Below are 19,188 nucleotides of genomic sequence, written 5' to 3'. Positions count from 1 at the left end.
CTGATAGCTCTGTTCTGGGAACAGGCCTTCTACCTAAATTCTCTAGGCATCTAAGAGGGAGGTAAAAAGAAAGACTTCCTGAGTCTTTAGAGCCTTGATTGTTTTCAGCTCAATATAATCCATGTGCCAAAGAGACACTTTGGGGAGGGAAAATTGACCCCCCTTCTGTCACTTGGAACCACCCCCAGGGACTGAACTTGTTTCTTCTGCACCTCCACGTATTCATTCCTTCTCTGCGTGTCTCACTGAGAGTGGGTTTCAGCTAAGACCACATGTGTTAAGAGTAGGCAGTGGTGGGCTGGGGGGTAGAGGGCAAAGGAGGAACAAGAGGCAAGAACTGTCACTGAAACCTGGTACTGGTGTTTTTCTCTTTGCATCCACCCCTTGAATTTTTTCATGGGGCCGGTTGTTTGCAAAGGCTACGTATCTAAAGATTTTCCAAGGTTGTCCTTCCAAATCTGTTTTCCTTCTCTCGGGGTTGATTCCCCATTCTGCACCAAGACTGCAGGGACATCCAGACCTTCCAGCACGACGCTGAGTGAGAGCAGGCATCCTTGCCTTATTCCTAATCTTGGGGTTCGGAATGCATTCAGCTGTAGGTTTTTCTCCACTAGGTAAGATGCTAGCTATAAGGTTTTTGTAGATGTCTTTATAGAGTTGGAGAAGTTCTTTATTCCTATTTCTTTTTGGAAGTTTTTGTTGAATGGGTATTTAATTTTGTCCTGTGCTTTTTCTGCATCCGTTGATATTATCATGTGATTTTTCTTTTTAGGCTATTACTAACATGGGTTTCATCTATTGATTTTTGAATATTTAACCAACTTGTATCCATGGGATGAATTCCATGGTATAAAGTTCTTATAAAATATTGCTGAATTCTATTTACTGATACTTTGTTAAGGTTTTTTCATCGAAATTCATGAGGGATATGGGTCTGCAGTTTTATTTTTTGTACTGTCTTTGTCTGGTTTTGGTGTCAGTGTAATAGTGACTTTATAAAATGAATTCTTTTATTTTCTGGAAGACATTGAGAAGAATTGCTATGACTTCTTCCTTAAACATTTGGTAGAACTCTCCATTAGAACCATATGCGCCTGGAGATTTCCTTTTTTCCATAGTTTTAAATTTATAAATTCAATTTCCATACTAGTTATAAGGTTCTTCAAATGGTATATTTAATAGTGGGTGAACTGTGGCAGTTTTGGTTTTCTGAGAAATTGCTCCATTTCACACCTGATTATCAAATTTATGTGTTTTGAGTTGTTCATACTATTTATTATCTTTTTGGTATCTCTAGAGTCTGTAAAGATATCCCATATTTCACTTCTCATATAGGCAATATGTGTCTTCTCTCTTTTTTCCTCCGTCAGTCTTGCTAGAGTTTGACTATTTTAAAATTTTTTTCACTAGAATTTTTTTATTAAAGTGTGATTAATTTGCAATATTGTATTAATTTCAGGTGTACAACAAAGTGATTTGGTTATACATATATATGTATATATCTCTATATTTTGAAAATTTCTTTTCCATTATAGGTCATTACAATATACTGAATATAGTCCCCTGGGCTATTCAGTAAATCCTTGTTAACAATTTTATTGATCTTATCAAAGCACCAGCTCTTTTAGCATTATGTTCAGCCACCCAGGAATCTCCATGGCAGTCACTGTTTTCTTTCGTGTTTCCCTGTTCTACTTTACATAGTTACCATTTTTTTTTTCAATTACAGTGACCAATTCCTTTGGGCTTTCCTTTCCTCTTCTGCATCTTAGCAGACTTTCCATTACTGTTTACCCTTCCTTTTGGCCTTGCTTTCAAAAGGCGACCACATCTTGCTGATTTCTCTGGAACGTTCTATTTTTATCGGACTGGTTTATGTCATAATTACACAAAACAACTGAGTTTTAAGTAGCATCAGGGCTATACTGTAGAAAACTTGTTTAATAAAAACTAAAAGAATTTGGTGACTGTTGATTTCAAGTATGCTGAAGAGTCCAAAACCATAGTGTGTGTGTGTTGGTGGGGGGCGGTGGGGGGCGGCGAGCACCAAGCTTGGCAATACAGTACTTGGGTTCATGTCTTGACTCTGCCACTTATAATCTCAAGTAATAGTCTGGGTGGCTTTGAATTGCTCAGATTTATCCAGTAAAGCCTCGTGAAGCCACCATGTGGATCCAGGCAGATCTTAAACTAGATATGCCCCATTTTTTGTTGCTGAGGAGTGGGAGAATTGGCCCTCATACCTGCGTTTCTGCTGTATTTCCACTTTACACAGCCTGGTCCAGCTGGACAGTTCACTGTCACAGGAACAGCCCTGTTTGAGTGTTGCCATTTCTACAGCTGTGCTCCTGGAATCTTCCCTGCTGAGAAAACGCTCTACTGTCTTCTCAGCCTGTTTGAATTCTAGCCCCCATCCAGGGACAGATCAAATACCCCCCTGCCCAGCAAGATCTTCTCTGACCATCCCAGATCGAACTGATGGCCCCTCTGAGCTCTGAGGTAGATGGGGAACCACTCACTGCTCATGCCATCGACCAGGCCCTTCAGTAGCTTCATCTCAGGACGTCCTGCTGCTTGGGAGCACAGGCTCTTGTCAAGACACACCCGGGCTTCAGTCCTGGCTCTGCCATTTCCCAAATTCATGCCCTTAGGCAGCTGACCTCACCTTTCTGTACTTTAGTGACCTCTGCAAAATGAGAAGATTATCTCTGCCTCACAGGGTCGTTGTAAAGATCAAATAAAATGTCCTAAAAGCTGGTAAGTGCCAAGTAAACATAAGGGATATTTTAAATGTAAAAATCATTAGAAATCAAGGTTAAATGGAAAAATGTTCATGAAATAGTGTTGTAATAGGAGAGTTAAGCTGTAGGTGAATTAAGGAAGATCACTGTGTGTGTGTGTGTGTGTGTTCACAAACACATGATAAAAGGAATAGGAAGACATACTCCAAAACGTTACTGTGGGTGATGGTTAGCTCTTGGTGACGGGTTAATTGTTGGTTTTTCTTTTATATATATTGTATTTTTTAGGAGTGGAATGTCATAGATATAAAACTAGAAAATATTACTTTTAGAAAAGGAAAGATCAAGGCCTGATGATAATACTTGGTTATGTATACTCTACCATACTTCAGAAGGAATTTAAAGCAGCATACAATATAATATAGCGAGGTAAAATGGAATATACAGCAATGATATACAGGACAAAATGAGAGTAAGGAAGATAGTCTGTAGTGACACTGTTAAACATTTATGATTGTTGTCTTGTATTTTTTATTTTTTATATTTCTTTTGGCTGCACAAGGTGGCTTGTGAGATCTTAGTTCCCTGACCAGGGTTTGAACCTGATCCCCTTGCAGTGCAAGTGAGGAGCCTTAGCCATTGGACCACCAAAGAAGTCCCCTGTCTGTATTTTTATTAAGTGGTTTCTTTGTTTTTAAAAAAAGCATCCTGGGATATCTCTTCGTCATGAGTTTAATAGATAAGACAAACTTTGTAAAAGAAAGACAACAGTTTATAGCACAATGTAATGATATTAAACTGATACATAGAAGAATTTCCTGCTAGTTTTCAGTGTATTCAAGATTCCGATTATTTTATTCTGGGCACAATAAACAGCCAGCCCCAAGAAAGAATGGCTGCTATTATCTGTATTATGTTATTCTTGTATGGTTAGTTGCAAGTTACAAACATAACGTATTTGGTTAGCATTCCTTTGCTTATCTGTTTTATAATAAGTCGAATGGAAAGGCAGATGAGTGAAGAAACAGCCCAAACTGGATCTGAAGTTCTTGCCTTGACCCTGTCATTAAGAAGCTGTGACTTGACCATCTGTAGTTTAGTAAGATTATAGCTTCACTTGTTTAGAAACGTACATTTCCTTTGAGCCTTCCACTTGACAATATTTATATGTTAGTTGACCTATGTTATAAAATGTTCATCTTAGACTTGTGTGATATTAACATAATTTAAATGTCTTTTTCACAGAGAGACCTCTCTCCCCCAAGGCTGTCAAAGGATTTGAAGCGACTCCACTTACCAAGAATTATTATACTGTGGTGAGTGTTCAGATGATGAACAAAAATTTTCTTGACTCTCTATATGGAGAACCACTGAAGTGTCGAGGAGGCACCAATGGAAGACTGGAGAAAGTTGCATTGCAAGGGTCTAATGTCAGCTTAATTATAATGGAACTCTTCTACTTGTAGGTTTCTTACAGATGTCTAGAAGTTTTACATCCCCTGTACTGAGTAATTCAAGGGTAGCACAAAGATTCAGAGCAAGACCTTTTAAACCGCAACAAAGGAGAAATTGGCTGATATGTCGACATTATGGGGAAATTCAGCAGTTAGAGCTCGCCTTACATATAGGAGGTGAATCCCCAAGTTCTTTTAATGGAATAAAGTTTACATGATTGCATAGTGTGATTTTATTTTAGAATCAATCAATTTGCTATGATATCCTTGGAAATATTATCAACCTTGTTCTTGAGGACAGCCCAAAGGGAAGACTGTCCTTTGGCACAGAGGGGAGGAATAAAATGGCTCTGGCTTGAACACAGATATGACAAAATATATAAGCTATAAATAGGGCATGTGCAATACTCAAAATAAGTTCCTGTTTGAAAAAGAAATTGTATAATTTCCCTTAATCTACTCTGTTTTCCTCCATGTCTTCTTTCCAGACTTGGCCCAGTCACTAATGAAAAGGTCAAGTCCTCATAACCCCGAAGTCTCCCTGTTTGGTAGCCTTGGTCATCTTCCTCATCACAGCTGAAATATAGTTTCACCCTTCACCTAATGTTCTATGTGTGTTTTTGCTGCCGATTTCTTTCATTGTGTGCATGGATAAACAGTTTTTATTTTATTTTTTGGCCATACTGTGTGGCTTGCGGGAGCTTAGTTCCCAGACCAGGGATGGAACCCGTGCCCCCTGAGGTGGAAATGCAGAGTCCTAACCACTGGGCCGGCAGGGGAGTCCCTCAAGAGTTTTTAAAATCTTTCTATACATTTGGTTTCAAAAAATGAAATATCATTCTTCAGTGAGTTTGCTTCATAATGATAACATGAACAGTAGTTGGTGTGAAAAATCAGGTAGGAACTTCATAGGTAGCATGGACAATAATCACAGGGGATAATTTTGTCACTATTTTCCTTTTTACATTTCTGAGGTTAAAATACATCACTCAACAGAGCTAGGCTCCCTTCTCTCTTCATCCCTGATCACTTTTTTAAAAAACTGGTAATATTTTGATGCATTTCCTACACATATATAGCTATATATCATTGAAGTGAAGTGAAGTGTAATCGCTCAGTCGTGTCCGACTCTTTGCAACCCCGTGGACTGTAGCCCACCAGGCTCCTCCGTCCATGGGATTCTCCAGGCAAGAATACTGGAGTGGGTTTGCCATTCCCTTCTCCAGGGGATCTTCCCGATCCAGGGATCGAACCCAGGTCTCCCGCATTGCAGGCAGACGCTTTAACCTCTGAGCCACCAGGGAACCCCCAGTGTAGTTGTAATCATGCTATCTACACAATTTGTGTTCTGAGTTGTCACTTAAGGTTATCATATTTTCAATTATTTATTTGCCTTGTATTTTCTTTTTTATTCTAGTTTTATTGAGAAAAAATTGACATGCAACACTGTAAATTTAAGGTGTACAGCATAATGATTTGACTTACATACATCATGAAATGATGACCCCAGTAAGTCATTGAACATCCATGATCTCATAGAGTTACAAAATCAAAGAAATGGAAAAAAATGTGTTTTTCCTCGTGATGAGAACTCTTAGGATATACTATCTTAACAATAATCATAAAGAGCATACAGCAGTGTCAATTATATTTATCATGTTGTACTTTATATCCCTAGTACTTATAACTGTGAGTTTGTACCTTTTTACCGCCTTCACACAATCCCCCCCAACCTCTGGTCCTGACCATTTCTTTTAGCTTCCAGGTGAACCCCAATGATTAAATTTTTAATGGAAGGGTGCAGTCAAATGGTGAATTGAAAGTGTTACAATAGCTGCTTCTCCCTGCCGGTCTGGAGCATACAATCACTCTGCTTTGACTCTCTCTCTGCCTCTGCTGAGTCTATCAACCCACTCCAGTATTCTTGCCTGGAGAAGCCATGAACAGAGGAGCTTGGCGGGCTACAGTCCACGGGTCGCAAAGAGTCCGGACACGACTGAGCAACTTCACTGGGGATTATCCAAGGCAGACTAACCTCTGTGATTCTTATGGGCATTATACAAATCCTATCTATACTAAATACCAACTCAAGATGTACTGCCAGTTTCTATCACCCATCTCCTGTTGGAGTCCATGTACCTTATTTCCACATCTCGCTGTTACAAACAATTCTGCAGTGAACATCCTGTGTGTAACTTTGGCAAAGCGTATAAAGATCTGTAAGGTGGAGTCCTAGAAGTTAATTGTTGAGCCAAAAAAATATATATATTTAAATTTTTTCTCAAACCAAACTTAATTTAAAAAAACCCAAAAGGTCTTGGGGAGCCCATGATGGTCTGAGAAGGAACTGTAGAGCTGTAGTATGAGAATTGCTGGATTATTGAGACCAGTTGGACTTACTATTGTAATTAGATATGCATGTGAAGGGATTTGGGCTTAGTTGGTGTTTTTTAAAAATCTACATTTTTGAGTATTTAGGCAAATTTTTAGCAGCAACAAATTCAAAATATGTTCCGAGTTTAGCATCACCCTCCCAATGCTGTGTTGAATTCCTGAGACTCACCCACAGTATTGGAGATCTGAAAAATCAAGTTCCACCATAGTAAGGTGTCCCCTCTCATCTCAATTAGCTCGTATTCCTAAGAGTCCATTAATTGTAGATGTTTCCGTTGCTAGTTCTGTAAGAGCACTAGTGTCTGATTTTTACTTCATTTTTTTAAAACAGAAGAATTTTTTTATTATATAAATAATGATTAAAAAATCAGACTGCAGAAAGTATAAAGAAGAAAATAAATATCACCTGTAATTCCACCACTCAGAGATGATCATCATTAACATCTGCTGAATCTGATGCCAACTTTCTTTGATGTGGTGGGTGTGTGTATACATATATACATATACATAGCCTGTTTAAATATAATATAGCTATAATAAAACAGGGAACTATGTCTTCTTCATTATTTCTCCTTCATGGAGATTTTTGTTCTCACCGGACCCCTGATGAGATACTGTGATCAGACCATGTTCTTATGCTCTCCATTCAGTGAGTCTCGCTAGTCTAAATGCTTTCTTTATTTTGGTCTTGTGTATTAGTCGGGTTCTCCAGAGAGACAGAAAAATGATGAACATACAAGGATTGGCTTGTATGATTATGGAGGCCTGAGAAGTCCCATGATCTCCATGTGTAAGCTGAAACCAGGACAGTGTGGGTGTAGTTCGTCTGAGTCTAAAGGCCTGAGAACTAGGAGAGCTAAGGGTATAAATCCAGTCCTCAGGCCAGCAGATGTTACAGCTCAAGCGTGAGGTACAAGAGGAGCCCAATTCTCCTTCCTTCACCTTTTTGTTCTATTCAGGCCGCAACAGGATTGGATGATGGCACATTGCGGAGGGCAATCTGCTTTACTCGGCTACTGTTCAAAGTTCACCCTTATCTGGAACACTCTCACAGACCTGCCCAGAAATAGTAATTTAATCTGGGCATCTCATGACCCAACCAAGTTGAATACATAAAATTAATTCTCAACATCCTATAAGCTTGGCAGGATAGAGACCTCTTGAATTTGCAGGTCTGCACACATTCTCTCCCCCTTTTTCAAGTTTCTGAGGGATATCAGCTGATCTTGGACCCATTTAAGCCTCAGTTTGCTTCTGTGGCACATAAGTTCCGAAATGTTTAGAAGTTCTCCAGTATGATCAAGTGAACGTAGGGAGCCCACTCCCAACCTACATCTGCCATGGAAGCATGTTTAATGGTATCTAACTGAGGCTTGGCCTCTCTAGCCAGTTGTTTTGAAAGGGAGTTTAGCATCCTTTAGGGACATGACACCTAAGGAGGCTTTGCTGCTCCTGACTTTGGTTCCTTCATTGTCCCCTAAAAATTCACTGTCATATTTGTTAAACGTCTCTTACCCATTGAACAAAAGCATATCGTTTGTATGAGTTATTTTTCTAATAATCTGCTCAGTGGCTCTCTTTGCCTATTGTAAGTTGATGTTATGTGCCAGGAGGGATTAAAAATAAAGAAGAACAATAGCAACAAAAGAAAATGGTGACTATGTGAGGTGATGGATGTGTTAATTAGCTTGATCGTGGTGCTCATTTCACAATGTGTGCATACATCAAAATGTGAAGTAAGATATCTTGAATATATATAATTTTTATTTGTCAATTAGATTGCAATAAAACTGAAAAAAAAGAAAAGAAAGAGGAAACTATGTAGCTTAGTTGTGGGTTCATTTGCATGCAGCACTTAGGTCTTGGCATCCATGGTCTCACCGGGAAGACAGGACCGACGTGGTGTAAGCCACATGGCAGGCAATGATGTCAAGTGACAAACTGTCCTAAGATGAGTTGCTCCAGATGTGGCTGGGAAACCTTTTGCATTTGAAAGCCCCCAGGGAGACCATTAAAACTGTAGATATTTGGGATCCACATCTGGCTTGTTACATTAGAATCTTTGGCCATAGGTCCTAGTAAACAGCATTTTTAAACAGTTCCCTCAGCTGCTTTCTCTCCATTCCTCACAGGCGATTCTGATACTCACTAAACTAAAATTCAAAAATCAATAAAGGAAAATATTGGATTTCCTAGGTGTATCAGTGGTAAAGAATCTGCCTGCCAATGCAGGAGGTACAGGAGACGCGAGTTTGATCTGTGGGTCGGGAAACTCCCCTGGAGAAGGGAATGACAACCCACTCCCATATTCTGGCCTGGACAATTCCATGGACAGAGGAGCCTGCGGGGTTATAGTCCATGGGGTCACAGCGAGGCAGACATGAATTAGCAACTAAACAACAACAGCAACAGGAAAAAGTTGAATGGCAGAGAGGATTGAGGGCATGTTAGGGCTTAGATAAGCAGAGAAGAGCTGGAAGGGGAGTCAGGCAGGGAGACCATGTGACACATTCATTCCTGGCCAAAGTGGCATGCCTGCAACCTGTCCCTGCAGAAGGGGACTGCGTTCTCTTCCATTCCCATCAAAATGCCTCTCAGAGGGTGAAATTCCTTATTTATTGCAACAAGTGCAGCCCACTGTAAGAATATGGTCCTTTGTGCTGCCACAAATAGGCCAGGCTCACTGATACAAGCACCCCTCAAAGATATTGCAGATATGATTCCATGAGTGCTCAGTCACTCAGTCATGTCTGATTCTTTGTGACCCCATGGACTGTAGCCCGCCAGGCTCCTCTGTCCATGGGATTTCCCAGGCAAGAATACTGGAGTGGGTCGCCATTCCCTTCTCCAGGAGATCTTCCCAACCCAGGGATTGAACCCATGTCTCTTGAGTCTCTTGCTTTGGCAGGCAGATTCTTTACCACTAGAGCCATCTGGGAAGGCCCATTTGATTCCAGAGCATCGCAAGAAACTGAGTTACATGAGTTGTTTGGTTTCCCAGTGCATATAAGAGTTATGTTTCCATTTTATTTTTCTTTTAAGTCCTATCCAATTTTAAAATTTTAATTAAAAAAATTTTGACCATGCTGCACAGCATGTAGGATTTTAGTTCCCCAACCAGGGATCAAACCCGTGTCCCCTGCAGTGGAAGCATGAAGTCTTAACCACTGGACCTCCAGGGAAGTCCCTGTTTATGCTTTACTGTCATCTATTAAGTGTGCAATGGCATTATGTCTTAAAAAACAATGTACACGCCTTAATTAACAAATATTTTATTGTTAAAAATGCTATGATCTAAGCCTTCAGCGAGTTGTAATCTTTCTGCAGTAGTCATATCAAAGATCACCCATCACACAATGAATATAATAATAACGATAAAGTGTAGACTCTTGGGAGAATTACCAAAAGTGACACAGAGACCTGAAGTGAGCAAATGCTGTTGGAAAAATGGCGCCGGTAGACTTGCTTGATTCAGGGCTGCCATACACCTTCCGTTTGTGAAAATACACGATGTCCACAAAGTGAAATGAAACAAAGTGCGATAACACGAGGTTTGCCTGTACTAAACTCTGGAGAGTTGCCCTCTGTCTGCGGACAACTGTATATCTGTAGAGATATTTCCCTAGCAGCCAAATAGGCAAATATTAATAAGTAAGGGGCCAGTAATTGCTTTAATTTTTCTAACCTGTTCTTCCTACTTTCTTAGTAATGGTATGGCAGAATGCTCACCAGTCTGTTTTCAGTGCGCTCCATTCGGGTAAGGGAAAGCGTGGAAAAATTGTTTTTCTCTACCTTTCGTATGCTTAGTGCGTGGCCCTTCTTAGAAAAAGAAAACTTTATATTTTCGGCGCAGTTCTAGCTTCATGGTGAAACTGATCAAAATGGAGAGATGTCTTGTATACCGCCTGCCCCTAAATGCATAGATAGCCCTCGCCCACTATCAGCATGTCCCATCAAAGTGGTAATGTTTTGTGACAATTGAGTGAACACTACATTGACACATCATTAGCACCAAAGTCCAGAGTTGAACATTGCATTACCCTTGATGTTGGGAGCATTCTAGGGGTTTGGACAAATGTATAATGACATCTTCTACCTTTAGAGTGTTGTTCAGGGTAATTTCACTGCCCTAAAAAACTTCTGTGCATTCTCTCTTTTTTAAACCACTAATCTAAACTACCTTACCCATCTATCCATTTATTCCTTCTCCATATGCCATATTCTTTTTTGCCTTCTTATTTCCTGTTTGACTCATCCATCCATGTCTTCCACCTGAAGTTGGGGAGATGATGAGAGTTTTCAGAGTCCAATTCTGTTTTGCTGGGTCTGTCAATTACAGGGCATGGTGCTGCTTGTTTTGTGAAAACCAAGGACTTGGAGAAGTGAAATTGACCACTGCACTTGAATGTAAGCAGGTGGCTCTTCTGTCATATAAGCCAAATATTGTATAAATACAATAATGTATTGCCCTTTCCTGTTTCATAGTAGTTTACCAACACAAACTCATTTTTTGTAGGCATCATAATTATCTCAGAATTCCTATAACAGTGATTTGGCTTAGATTTAAGTTTTCTTAAGGCCGTTATAGTTTTCCTTTATCATGGGACGTATCTCTATAGTCAGCCTTTGTTTCTGCATTTTAGCCCCTTAAAATAATTTCCTCAGACCTATATGATTCGTTCCCTTTGGAAAACAGAGTTATAAAAATGAATTCACTCTAAAGCATTTCCAGGAAATGGAGGAAATATATTTTACTGGAAAATCAGTAGCCTAGGATGGAGGTTCAAAAGGCCTCTACCTCTTTTTCTATGGCTTCTAACCATCTGTTTTATTCTGAATTTAGTCAAAGGTTAATTGAGCAAAAGGATACTCCGTTGTCCTTGTGAAGAAGGAATCAGGGAAGCAAAGGCAATGTCTGGACAGTGTATTTTAGTATTGAGTGGATTTCATCTCAATCAGATTGTACTGCTCTGAAGTTAGTTGGCCTGCCAAACTCCCTGCCTTCTGACTCACCACTGAGGCCTTCTGTTTGGGAACACATAGCCTTCTCTGTCTGCTTCCCTTTTTAATCCTTTTACAGTAGATGCCCTGTGGCCTGAAAAATAAAGAACCAGTCTCCAAAGTTCATCAGTTGGTCTATTGAGATTGAGGAAAGCAATAAAAATCCAAGTGAATTTGGGAAAGAATCTTAGGCATCCACCATGATGAGCATTTCTACTAATCACACCACAGCAAGGGCAATACTGTTCAGTACATCATCATTCAAACACATTTTGCATTATTTAACGAAGGACTCATTAATCACCTTTGTCAATCTAGCTTGTAAAATCAGCATTCAGTTCAGTTCAGTTGCTCAGTCGTGTCCTACTCTGTGACCCCATGAATCGCAGCATGCCAGGCCTCCCTGTCTATCACCAACTCCCGGAGTTCATCCAAACTCACGTCCATCTAGTCGGTGATGCCATCCAGCCATCTCATCCTCTGTCATCCCCTTCTCCTCCTGCCCCCAATCCCTCCCAGCACCAGAGTCTTTTCCAGTGAGTCAACTCTTCCCATGAGTTGGCCAAAGTACTGGAGTTTCAGCTTTAGCATCAGTCCTTCCAAAGAACACCCAGGACTGATCTCCTTTAGAATGGACTGGTTGGATCTCCTTGCAGTCCAAGGGACTCTCAAGAGTCTTCTCCAACACCACAGTTCAAAAGCATCAATTCTTTGGTGCTCAGCCTTCTTCACAGTCCAACTCTCACATCCATACATGACCACTGGAAAAACCATAGCCTTGACTAGACGGACCTTTGTTGGCAAAGTAATGTCTCTGCTTTTGAATACGCTGTCTAGGTTGGTCATAACTTTCCTTCCAAGGAGTAAACGTCTTTTAACTTCATAGCTGCAATCACCACCTGCAGTGATTTTGGACTGGAAAAGGTCAGTTTTCATTCCAATCCCAAAAAAAGGCAATGCCAAAGAATGCTCAAACTACCACACAATTGCACTCATCTCACACGCTGGTAAAGTAAAATTCTCAAAATTCTCAAAATTCTCCAAGCCAGGCTTCAGCGATATGTGAACGCGTGAACTTCCAGATGTTCAAGCTGGTTTTTAGAAAAGGCAGAGAGAACCAGAGATCAAATTGCAACATCCGCTGGATCATGGAAAAAGCAAGATAGTTGCAGAAAAACATCTATTTCTGCTTTACTGACTATGCCAAAGCCTTTGACTGTGTGGATCACATAAACTGGAAAAATTCTGAAAGAGATGGAATACCAGACCACCTGACCTGCCTCTTGAGAAACCTATATGCTGTCAGAAAGCAAACAGTTTAGAACATGGACATGGAGCAACAGACTGGTTCCAAATAGGAAAAGGAGTACGTCCAAGGCTGATATGTTGTCACCTCTGTTTATTTAACTTATATGCAGAGTACATCATGAGAAACGCTGGGACTGGAAGAAACACAAGCTGGAAATCAAGATTGCTGGGAGAAATCTCAATAACCACAGATATGCAGATGACACCACCCTTATGGCAGAAAGTGAAGAGAAACTAAAAAGCCTCTTGATGAAAGTGAAAAGAGGAGAGTGAAAAAGTTGGCTTAAAAGCTCAACATTCAGAAAATGAAGATCATGGCATCTGGTCCCCATCACTTCATGGGAAATAGATGGGGAAACAGGGGAAACGGTGTCAGACTTTATTTTGGGGGGGCTCCAAAATCACTAAAGGTGGTGATTGAAGCCATGAAAATCAGCATTCAGCCACCCTCAAAACTTGCAACATTATGAGTTTAGTATATGTTTCTGTTCAGATCTCCAGAACTCAGTCAAGGGCAGTGAGGAGTGGTCTGCCTTCCTGCTTCTGTTTGTCCGTACGAGTGATTGCAGCGCAGATAGAAGCCTTGGAATACTGCTTCGCTTACACACTCCAATAACCCCTTGGACCAGGGCAGTTGGCACCTTTCTTGCAAAATCTTAGTCCTTTCTGCAAAGGGAACTTGAGATGATTGCATTTTAAAAGGAAGTTGAAATAATAAACTGTTTCAACAGGGAGATAGCAACCTTGGAGTTAAAGTAGTGATGTTTAATTGTCTTAAAAAATTACACTTTATGATGTAAATAATGTCTTCGAAATTTCTAATTTAAAATTCCCTCAGGCAATGATTGTGTTTTTTTTTCTTTTCGCTTTGTTTTTCTTTTTTTTAAACGAACATTATAATCTGGATAGTATGACAGTTTCAGACAACGGTTCTTGAATGCAAGGTTGAGGATTTGAGACGGTACATTACTAGACATGGTCTCTTCAGAAAAATGTGAACAAAGGAAGTGATAAACTGACTTCATTCTCTCCTGGATATAAGTGGGAAGCCAGGCCACCAGCCTCTTTTTCTTTCAATATGAATACTGTAGACAAATAAATATTGCTAAAAAGGAAATCTGTATAAGAGTTTTACCTCTTAATAACTGTGGTCCTGTTGAATTCTAGTGCACCTCTTTCTATTTGTAAGAATAAAAAATGAATCCTAGTGCTGAATGTGAGTAAAAGTGATTATTTAATACACTGCAGTGAACAACAGCTCAGCTGGGCAGAGAGGTGTAAGGATGGACAAATTGAGTTTGGAAGGGTATTCTACTGGATAAGGACTTGAACTCAGAGAAAAAACAGAAAAATTTCCATGAACAGATGAGAAATTTGTCCTTCGAATTTAAGATAACAGCTATAATGATATATAATTCACATACCACAAAGTCACCACTTTAAAGTGTACAATTCACTGATTTTTAGTAAATTATGTGATGATCACCACCATCTTATTTTATAACATTTTCATCACCTCAATAAGAAACCCTGTACCCATTAGTACTCACTCCCTCCAGCCCTTAACAACCACTAATCTACTTTCTGTCTCTCTGTAGAGTTTTCCTTATTCTGGATGTTTCATATAAATTGAATCATACAATCTTTGTTCTTTTGTGTCTGGCTTCTTCCTTAGCATAACATTTTCAAGGTTCATCCACGTTGTGTCTTAGTAACTCATTGCTTTTTTTGACTGATTAATCTTCCATTGTATGGATATAATAGGTTTTGTGTATCCAACCATCACCCGATGGACCTTTGGGTTATTATTTATAATGCTGTTGTGAAAATTGATGTGCAAATATTTACATAGAGATATTTTTTCATTCTTTCTAGTAATGGATTACTGGGTCATATGATAATCTATGTCTGACTTTTTGAGGAACTGCCGAACTGTTTTCCACAGTAGCTACTTTCCATAGAAAGTTTTTGACTTTCCCACCAGCAATGTATGAAGGTTCCAGTTTCTCCATATCTTCACCAACCCTTTTTATTTTCTACTTTTTCTTTTTATTATAGCCACTCTACTAAGTGTGAAGTAGTATTGTGGTTTTGATTAGCATTTCCCTAGTGGGTTAACTCGGAGAAGGCAATGGCACCCCACTCCAGAACTCTTGCCTAGAAATCCCATGGATGGAGGAGCCTGGTAGGCTGCAGTCCATGGGGTCCGCTAAGAGTCAGACACGACTTCACTTTCACTTTCACTTTTCACTTTCATGCACTGGAGAAGGAAATGGCAACCCACTCCAGTGTTCTTGCCTGGAGAATCCCAGGGTCGGCGAAGCCTGGTGGGCTGCTGTCTATGGGGTCGCACAGAGTCGGGCACGACTGAGCGACTTCACTTTCACTTTCATGCATTGGAGAAGGAAATGGCAACCCACTCCAGTGTTCTTGCCTGGAGAATCCCAGGGTCGGCGGAGCCTGGTGGGCTGCTGTCTATGGGGTCGCACAGAGTCGGACACGACTGAAGCGACTTAGCAGCAGCAGCAGCAGTGGTTAACTATGTTGACTATCTCTTTATGTGCATGTTGGCCATTTGTATATCTTCTTTGGCGAGATGTCTATTTAAATCCTTTGCCAACTTTAATTGATTACTTTTATTGTTGAGTTATAAATTCTGAATAGTAGACCCTTTTCAAATACATTATTTGTAAATATTTCCCCATTTTGTGGGTTGTCTTTTTCTTGACAATGTCCTTTGGTGAGCTTCTCTGGTGGCTCAGTGGTAAAGAATCCAAAGGAGACACAGGAGACATGGGTTTGATCCCTGGGTTGGGAAGACCCCCTGGAGAAGAAAATGGCAACCCACTCCAGTATTCTTTTTTTTTAATTTTTAAAATAATCTTATTCATTTTAATTGGAGGCTAACTACTTTACAATATTGTAGTGGTTTTGCCATACATTGCCATGAATCCACTCCAGTATTCTTGTCTGAGGAATCCCATGGACAGAGGAGCCGGCGGGCTATAGACCATGGGGTTGCAAAAGAGTTGGACATGACTTAGCAACTAAACAATGTCCTTTGATACATAAAAGTTTTTAATTTTCATGAATTTAAATTTATCCATCTTTAGTCTCTTGTTGCTTGTGCTTTTGGTGTCATCCAAGAATCCATTGCCAAATCCAAGGTCAGGAAGATTTCCTCTTCTGTTTTCTTCTCAGGGTTTTGTAATTTTAACTCCAGCATCCATTTTGAGTTAGTTTTTTAATATGATGTGAAGTAGGAGTGCAAGTTCTTTCTTTGCATGTACTTATCCAGTGGTCCCAGCACCACTTTTTAAAAAATATCTCTTTAAAAACTCTATTTTATATTGGGGTATAGTTGATTAACAATGTTCGTGTTGTTAGTTTAAGGTGTACAGCAAAGTGAGCCTCCAGCAACTCATCAATTATAGTTCACGTTTTCCTACCTTGCTTCCCATTCCTGTGGAGGCTTCTCATGGTTTTCTGCTCCAGCAAGATATGATCTCTATCTGCTTGTCTGTTTCTCTAATTTTGAGTGTATCATTTTTCCCTTGTGACCTCAATTCCCTGACAAATGTAAGTAAAGTTCTTTTTCCCATTTTTTTAAAAGCTATTTGCTTGTTTTTAGGATGGAGTAATTTTTAGGATGGACTAGCAAATGCCTTAAATGCTGGAGTGGAAACCAGAAGTCCTGTTTCTTCTTTTTTGATATAGGCATGTATAGCTATTTACCGTCTCCAAGCACTGTTTTAACTGCATCGTACAAGTGTTTTATGTTGTGTTTTTTTTTTTAATTCATCTCAAGATAGTTTCTAATTTCCTTTGTTGTGCGTTGACTTCCTGTAGGGGGTAACATTTCTATTTCATTAGTGGGTTAATTTCACAGCACACTGGTACCTCCAGGCCCCTAGATGCACGCTTATTTCTAGAGTAGGCATTCCTCTTTAAGGAACAGAGAAACTGAAAGTAGACGTGAGTGGCTGGGAGGAGGGGCTACAACTCATTGGGGCCACCCCTATAGCCCATGTCCTTGTCCGGCCAGGGGTGATATTGCCCTTCAGGTGACATTTGGCATTGTCTGGGCACATTTTTGATTGTCATACTTGGGCAGGGGGTGGCGTGCAGCTGACATCTGACGGGTAGATTCCAGTGATGTTGCTAAACATCCTGCAGTGCACAGGGCATCCCCTCACAACAAAGAGTGATCTGCTCTGAAATGTCAATAACTGCCATTGAGGAACCTTTTTTTAACCATTTAAATTGGAAGGGACTGTTTCCCAACTCACCCAGCACCTACACGTACAGTGTCTCCCTTACCTCTTCACAATGGTCCCTGAGGTAGGTGAAATGTCACAATCTGAGATGAGGCAAGTGAAACCTTAAAACTGAAGCAACCTGCTCATTGGTAGCAGAGCTGGACGACCACCCTTCAGTTCAGTTGTTTCAAAACAAACCACAGCTGCCTGGACCTCCAGGTGGTTTTTCCATTCCACCTTTTAAAAGCAGATCATCATGCCCTGTCTTGTGAGTACATGTCTGGCATGTTGGTAGGTAAAGGGCTTCTCCTGGCTAAGAATGCTTCACATGGTCTTGTGAGCCCCCTGTTTAATGTCTCCCCCTGCAGATAGAGTAGAAACTCCCTGAGGGCAGGTATGGCCTTTGTCACCACATAGTGAAAGTTGCTCAGTCATGTCCGACTCTTTGCGACCCCATGGACTGTCCATGGAATTCTCCAGGCCAGAATACTGGAGTGGGTATCCTTTCCCTTCTCCAGGGGATCTTCCCAACCCAGTGATCGAACCCAGTTCTCCCGCATTGCAGGCGGATTCTTTACCAGCTGAGCACAAGGGAAGCCCTGTCACCACATAGACAGTAAATTTGTGTTGAATGGATTAGGAGATATGAGAAAGTACACCAAAATGTTAGCTTGGTGGATCTCTAAGAACTTGGAATGAAGGTTGTAGCTGCCTCCAGAAAAGGCTGGGAAATGGGGCATGACTCCAGGGCTGGTGGTGGAAGAGAAACTGTGGACCTATTTATTGATTATTTGCCTAGAGGATTTTCTTTGGGCTATCATTAATAATACTGGTAAGCATCATTTCCCTCATTTAATTCCTCACATTTCAGCTTCTTTTTCTCTTTGAAATGTTTATACTGGCACTTTTTACTTTTAATTAAAAAACCAGTTTTAACCCTGCTTAAAAATTCAGTGTCCTCAGATTTTGTCACCTAAAGATCTTCTCAAAACATCATTTAAAAAAATCTGTTTTGGTGTTTGATATCAGTTATCGTGAAATTATCCTGACGTTGAATCTCTATGTCTTGGGGTAGTTGGTCTCAGTCTTCTCAGCCATAAAATGGAAATGATGATCCTTTGTTAGCTGAGACTTTTACTGAGGATAAAATAATTTAAAGCACACAAAAGCATTCTGAGCCATACTGTGTAAATGGTAGGGCCCCTCCAAGTAAAGGTAATTCTTGAAAAAACATGTATGAGTTATGCAATATAACCAATTGCCATGCAATTATTAGTTTGCTAGAATGCATTCAGATTTTGTGTTCCTTACTCACACTGCTAACCTGAGTAAATAGGACTTTTCTTTCTTATAATTTGATAAAAAGATCTAAAACTGTATTTTATTTTGGACTTTTCTGACAATTACAATACCTTGATCTTTGTTTCTCCATAGGTGTTACAGAATATCTTGGACACTGAAAAAGATTATGCTAAAGAACTTCAGTCTCTTCTTGTTACTTACTTAAGACCCCTGCAGTCCAATAACAAGTAAGTTTTATATTTTAAACCCCTCACTAAGCAAAGCAAGATAATGTCAGCATATGGAGTCATTACTCTTATGTCACTGAATAATTGATTTTGCCCTTTAGAAGAATTTCCACAGATCACAGGTTGCCAAGAACATGGTCAAGGCAACAGAAATTATGCAAGATGTTGCTTTTGGAGAGCTCGACTTTCTCTCTCTTCTGGCTGTGGCGGGAATGAGTCGATCTGCTTTTCTGTCTGTCACCATTTTTGTCTTGTCCATTTTTTAAAGGGATATATTTGGTTTTACTTTCCAGAAAAAGGACTTGCTGATGTTTTTATGCAAAAAGCACAGATACTGGAAATTCTTCTGCTTGCTGTGACCTTTGCTTGCCAGAGCAGAAACTCTTTCCCATGCTCTGAGAGTGGAAAAAGTGTGGCATTTTGTGAGTGTTCCTAAGAGCCATTCAAGCCAGTATTTCACCCAGGCCAAAGTGAATGAGAAAGAGTTGTTAGAATGTTTTTC

General features: G+C 40.1%; 1 protein-coding gene across 12 annotated transcripts in view; it reads left to right on the top strand.

The window, feature by feature from the left end:
- ARHGEF6 (Rac/Cdc42 guanine nucleotide exchange factor 6) overlaps positions 1 to 19,188 on the top strand; it is a 116,798-nt gene that overhangs the window by 43,187 nt on the left and 54,423 nt on the right. For all 12 annotated transcript variants that reach the window (XM_024988103.2, XM_024988102.2, XM_005227552.5 and 9 more), the window contains 2 exons: positions 3,987 to 4,057; positions 18,592 to 18,686. In XM_024988103.2, coding sequence (XP_024843871.1) covers positions 3,987 to 4,057; positions 18,592 to 18,686 — 166 coding nt within the window. The remainder of the gene's footprint in view (positions 1 to 3,986; positions 4,058 to 18,591; positions 18,687 to 19,188) is intronic.

The sequence above is a fragment of the Bos taurus genome, chromosome X, assembly GCF_002263795.3.
Source record: "Bos taurus isolate L1 Dominette 01449 registration number 42190680 breed Hereford chromosome X, ARS-UCD2.0, whole genome shotgun sequence".
NCBI classification, from domain to species: Eukaryota; Metazoa; Chordata; class Mammalia; order Artiodactyla; family Bovidae; genus Bos; species Bos taurus.
The sequence above is the reverse complement of the archived record's forward strand: the minus strand, read 5'-3'. Positions and strand labels throughout refer to the sequence as shown.